Source organism: Lissotriton vulgaris, chromosome 3_1 (genome assembly GCF_964263255.1).
Source record: "Lissotriton vulgaris chromosome 3_1, aLisVul1.2, whole genome shotgun sequence".
NCBI classification, from domain to species: domain Eukaryota; kingdom Metazoa; phylum Chordata; class Amphibia; order Caudata; family Salamandridae; genus Lissotriton; species Lissotriton vulgaris.
The window spans coordinates 253316720-253322794 of record NC_141689.1 but is presented as its reverse complement, the minus strand read 5'-3'; the positions used below and the strand labels follow the sequence as shown (position 1 = coordinate 253322794).

The window sequence follows — 6075 nt, the reverse complement described above, 5'->3', positions numbered from 1 at the left end:
CTTAAATCGGTTTGGGGTACCAAAGATTGGCAGGTACAAGGCACTGAGGCATTGCACCGTGCATGTCTCATCCCGAATCACATGTTGTTTCTAAATTCATCTATTTCCCAAACAACATGCTTTGGATTGGCTACTTCTAAAAAATTAAATACACCTATTATCCCCGAATTGGAAGAATATTCAGGATGGGGTAATTATACTGAATTGTCCATTCATGAGTTACAAGCTCCTTTGGATCCAGTTTGGATCCAAAGGGTTGGCTGATGTGGCAAAGAAGTGCTGATTCTTGCCAACGTCGTTTTTTGGGTTTAACTGAAGGGTTCACGCAAGTCAGACCTGATCCCCGTTTTGAAACTGATTATACTGTCACTACTTACTCTGTGGGGAAATTGTGTCAGAATTGGCTACAACATTCCACTTTAGCTGCAGTTAAACTACATCGGTCTCAGTTAACTGAAAACGGGGATTTGAATGATTTTATAAAAGGCCCAGCTTAAGGGTAGGTCTAAACGGTTTGGAAATTTTCGCAAATTGAGGCTGCTAAACGCCTAAGAGCAATTGACCAAGCAAATTTGGAGAAAGTGCTTGCAGTTGTCGATAACAGTATTAACATGCTTTCTTCCCGAATTTACACATTGAACAATATTGTCTCTTCTGTAGTTGACATTGTGAATGATGAAGTGTCGGTATTGTACCATGGACAAAATCAATTGCGTTCTGTGATGCAGTTTGCATGGACACTACAAACTCTGAAAGCTGGTCGCGTTCCTTGGAGTTACTTGAACGTGTCATCACTATTTGCCCCGTTTAATTTGACTGACAAGCAGCGCATGCTTTCCATGCGAGATGCATCATTTTCTATGTTGCACATTGAAAAGTTGGAATCCTTGCCCTTCTCTGTAGCTGAGGCGGCTGCTGCTACATGGCTTATCCATGGTGTTATTACTTTACCATTTGCTTTATATAAATTTACTAATTGTATGAGATATATTGCAATAGGACGATATGAACCACTAGGCAGTGCTTTCCTACATGAGGCATGGTCTTTACCATACATGTACAGATGCCTGAAGGATGGAAAGGAAGTGAATCTGAATGGTGAAGAATGCACACAGTCGCCTGACCGTTCACTGATATGCAGACACATCCAGTTGCATGGTTCTTGTAATCAGGACCGGCCTAATTTGGCCTGTGTTTTAAAAGGCACATCAGTTCCTGCAATTGTTCCAACATTCACATTATTGACAAACGGTAGTTATTTGCTTTTGAATAACGAGGAGTGTTGTGGGTTAATGGTCGGTATCGCCTATGTGGTTACTGTATCAGAACGTGTGGTGTGTTGCAAGAACGTGTTATATCCACCCACGCATAGGAATTCAGATGTTTCCATCTGGCCGCGCATCCCAACCTTGAAAGCGGAGTTCAATGGTATGAGCCGAATAAGGGCTCTTTTGTCTCAAAAAGAAGTGGCCCTGAGCTCGTCCCGTGAAACTTATGTCCTTCACATAGCTAACACACAAACAGAGGTGCAGGCACTTTTAAATACTGACTTGCCGTTTCATTTCTGCGAATTAGTTCATCAGATCTTTAATGCCTCCTCCACGTCTGGCTTAGCTCATTTTTTTAAATTGGTTAGCAGTGGTCTCGTGACTACGTTTGAAAAGATTTTTGGTGTTATCCCTGCTTTCTTCCATTCAATATTTTCGAGCTTGTTTGGCGGATTTCCTGTTTTGCTGGCTTTAGCTGCATGCGTTTTGATATTATTCTGCTTCCTAAAACATGGATGCCCATCCTGCGCAAGAAGCCGCTCAGCCCCTTCTGACACTGTTTCGCAACCGGATGCTTGATTACTATGGCACCCTGCCGCTTGCGACCTTAAGCACGGCATTTGGATTATCGTTTCGATTTTCCTATTTCACATGTGTCCAGCCTGTGTTTCATTGCCTGAGCTGCGATTTTGACTGGGCCATTGATTTGTGTCTCTGCTTGCCGTTATCTCCTGAAGTCGATTTTAATCACCTGATGGGCCCCGTAGTTGCTCACGAGTTGGTTTGTTCTGGCGAAAGGATTATGGCCTTGGCAGCGATGCATGGACTAATGGGTCAGTGGGACATCCCCGCAGCGGCGCATGAGTTTCTGGCACATAGCGTTCTAGAGAACCTTGCATTGAAAAATAAATATTTCAAACTTGCACGTGTGTTCTTTTACTCCCCGTTGTGGTTTGAAATGATTATAGAGCGAAAGAGTGTTCCTGTGTTCCACGATACCTGAGGTACCCTAAGTTCATGTTCTGGATTGTCTAAGTCATTGGGAGTTTGTTATGACCAATGAGACACTGTAGCTAGCTCTGTAAGGGGATTTCTGATAGTGCCATTTTTCTTACGAACAATTTACTTCATATGTTCTAGGCCTGTGATTTTATATTAGGCCTCAAGTTCGAGATTTTTTACATTTTTGTTTGGCCACTATAGGCATTCATACATATTTTTGTGTTGTTCATTTTTATATACATATACATACATTTAGCTTGGCTTAATATTATTGAACTCTGCTTTCATGTTATGCCTTTATTATGTTATTGGCTTGTTTCTTGACCGTCCTCGGATCATTGGGGGGGTGTCATATAGTTAATGCTTTTCTATATATTGTGTTAAGTTAGCATGAGTTTATTAAATGTTTAAACGACATATTGTCCTTCGGCTTCAGTTTGCACACGGCACATAATTATTATTGTAGCTTTCAACCTAGACGAAAGATGTGATTTATTGAGAATAATATGTTATTGCTCTGATATCAGTCGTGCCTGGGACACTTGGTACACTGTCTGCACACTGAGAGCTATAGCCTCTAAGAATAACCTAACACAAGGTTGCTGGGAGGCCTGATCCTCGCACCACATTAGACATAACACAAATAATGTTGCTGCCAACATTGGGCTCTACGCGGGTTTAAGATAGAGTTACTGAGAATGCAAAAACACACTTGATGGTGTTTCGCATACAGAGAGTTGGTAGCTGATGATGTGATCTTCTTCTGCTGACATTTAGAGGTATGGGCCCGCCCTGCTAAACCCCAAATGAGACCTTCTTAGATATAATATAGTATGCTAAATAGGGTGCGCGAAATATAGGTGATACAGATTTCTATAGGTTTTGTAATTATAATATGCTATCACCGTTCGCTTACTATGGACTAGTGACTATGCTGATAACTCTGATTTTTATAATATGTATGTTGGTATTATATAAGATACTGCGTTTGAGAACCTTGCATTGAAAAATAAATATTTCAAACTTGCACGTGTGTTCTTTTACTCCCCGTTGTGGTTTGAAATGATTATAGAGCGAAAGAGTGTTCATGTGTTCCACGATACCTGAGGTACCCTAAGTTCATGTTCTGGATTGTCTAAGTCATTGGGAGTTTGTTATGACCAATGAGACACTGTAGCTAGCTCGGTAAGGGGATTTCTGATACTAAGGTGAGTTTTGGGTCACCCTAATTCACCCAGGTTCTAGATCTCTGTGCACAGTTCTGTGGGAGAACGGAAACCCTGCTACAGTATCCCTATGTATAAGATACTACAAAGGGAAAAGAAATGAGGATAACGACAGGCATGCATAGTGTTCTGTATATACCTCTTTAACATATAGGAAAAAACTGTTCAAATCGTGTCATCAATTATGGCCAAGTTGTCATACAACTCATCAGTAGATAGGACAGTTGCCTGTATCCCAAAGGGGTGTTGTGTACTCTTGTGGTGGCACCTAGGGAAATTTTTATATATCATGAGTTTAGTAATTATTTATTTCTTTATTTCTTTATTTCGGCCACTTTGGCCATAAAAGACACACATATATACATACATAAAACATAGGATCATAACAATATACACATACAGGAGTTTTAAAAAGAGATTGTCTCTTGAAATACAAAATTCATTTCCGGCATCCTCATTAAAAAACACCAAGTGCTGGTAAATAGCTATAAGTACCTGGGGGTACATTTAGACAACCGCCTCAATTTCCAAGTGCATTTTAAGGACATGGAAAAAAAAGGGTCCACCTTACTGCACGCTTTCACTAGTTTGGCAGCAGAGCTAAAAGGTCCTCTTGTCTCCCCCTTGCTAACCGCAATGAAATCAAAGCTGTTACCCACAATAGCATATGGGAGTGTATTACATCATGGGAAAAGTGCTACTCTCATAGACAAAATACAAACTAAAGTCTATAAACGGGTCTTTTCCCTACCGAACAGCTCCTCACCAGCGCAAGTAAGACTTGAATTTGGATTACAATCTCAAGTACTACTGAAAAAATATGAGGCTATCAAATTCTGGTACAACGTTTGGAGGAACAAGGAGAACAAAATGAATGGGGCATTGTGGGAAGCAATCCACACAAACCCGAGCTCCGAGCACGCAAAGTACCTAAAACTCTCACTAGATACAACCGAGCTGGGACCATTGTGGGAAACAAAACTGCCAGTTTCTTCGTTCAAACAAGCGGTCGTGAGGATCGCCAAGAAACACTCACTTCTCAACGATAAAATAACCTTCAGCGCCCGGACCCACGCCTGGATGACCATCAAATCATACATAAAGCCCATACCAGCAGCTTATTTAGACATGGCCTTCTCGTTTTTTATCAAATGTAAATTTCTTCAATTAAGGCTGGGTAACCTCCCGACAAGATTTGATCAACCAAAATGGAAACCACAAGAATCAACGGAATGTGACCTTTGTGGCGCAGGTAAACAAGACATTATTCATATAGTTTGCATCTGTCCGGCTATGTATCAAGGTCGGCGGTATTGGCTAAAGGACAAGCTCAACGAGCAAGGAGTTCGTACCTGCCGGACTGCGATAATCCAAATCTTATGCACTGCGGATCCTCAACTGATTTGTAGATCAGTTAAATTCCTGGACAGTTTCGTGGAAAAATAAGACCTATTGTCACAGGCCCGATCTTCATCTTGACTTAAGAACCCTGTTTCCAAAGACAATTTGTGTCCTGAATAATTTCACTGAAACTCACGACAGTCTTTTGGACACTTAGAATTCATACTTTTTCTCTTTTTATATAGTTAAAAGTTAATTTTAAACATTGTGGAATTGTATATATTGTAATGGTTTTAATTAACCAACAATAAAGAACTACTTACTTAAACACACAGGGTGGCCGATTCTTCATAGCATGACACCGGCTATATCCTGTCCTTCCATGGTGAGGCATTCTGTGCTGGCTATTACTTCTGGTGCAGAACAGGAGGTGTCCCTCGAGATGCCTGCCATATCCAGTCCTTTATTAAATACTATTCCTGTTACTAACATTGATGAGCTGAACTACACCTATCCTGCTGACTTATCTATGCCAGATTTGCAAACTCGTTTGGCCGACCAGTCAAGATTCTCTTTTGACTCTGTTTCGGAACTTACAAAGAAACCCTCAACTATTGCAAAATATGCCACCTTATTTAAAAAACATTTTTTAATTCCCCCTTGGACATACATTTGGTTGATTCTATTTTCATTTTACCTTTTTATGTCAATTGGTTTTGTGTTTTATTTTTTCCGCCTGATCGATGGTCACTATGTTAAAGAAAGAACAGGAATTCGGTACCTTAATGGAACATTGGCCCCTCTTTCCTCTTCACATTCAGCACACAGACTGAAACGAAACTTGAATACAGTCAACATTACTGCTTGGCCTGTCCTTGATGGGATTGTGTGGGATGCTGTTAGATTTCAAATACATGGGCCCGCTGAAGTGATTAATGTTCCGAATGTGCTTAGAGTAAACATGGGGGATGTGATTAAACAAAATATACGTTCTGATGATTGGGATATTCAGGCCGTAGAAGCATTATTCTCTGATTTGAAATACTATGCTGCCTTTGATGCTGAGGATTTATATTTAGATTCTATTAATTATGGTGATTTGTTTTGTTTTCAACATTGTGGTAATCATTTTTTACATAAAACAAATTCCAGGAGGGTTGCTGTAAATTACACACAGTGGGAACATTGCCCTGCTCCATTGGGAGGCAGTTCCAATACGTTTCTGAAAAAATACACTT

General features: G+C 40.4%; 1 protein-coding gene across 1 annotated transcript; it reads left to right on the top strand.

Moving 5' to 3' along the window:
* The first annotated feature begins 722 nt into the window (after positions 1 to 722).
* LOC147726286 (uncharacterized) lies at positions 723 to 4942 on the top strand. The gene is made up of 2 exons (XM_086963447.1): positions 723 to 1831; positions 4255 to 4942. The coding sequence occupies exons 1-2, from the start codon at positions 723 to 725 to the stop codon at positions 4940 to 4942; spliced, it is 1797 nt and encodes a 598-aa protein (XP_086819573.1).
* The last annotated feature ends 1133 nt before the right edge of the window (positions 4943 to 6075 follow it).

What these genes read in the sequence shown, in the direction of transcription:
- LOC147726286 (XM_086963447.1), top strand. Translation starts at nt 723, where the DNA reads ATGCAGTTTGCATGGACACTACAAACTCTGAAAGCTGGTCGCGTTCCT. An exon ending in GCCCCTTCTGACACTGTTTC is followed by an intron (nt 1,832 to 4,254) that starts GCAACCGGATGC and finishes CCTACCGAACAG; the next exon opens with CTCCTCACCAGCGCAAGTAA.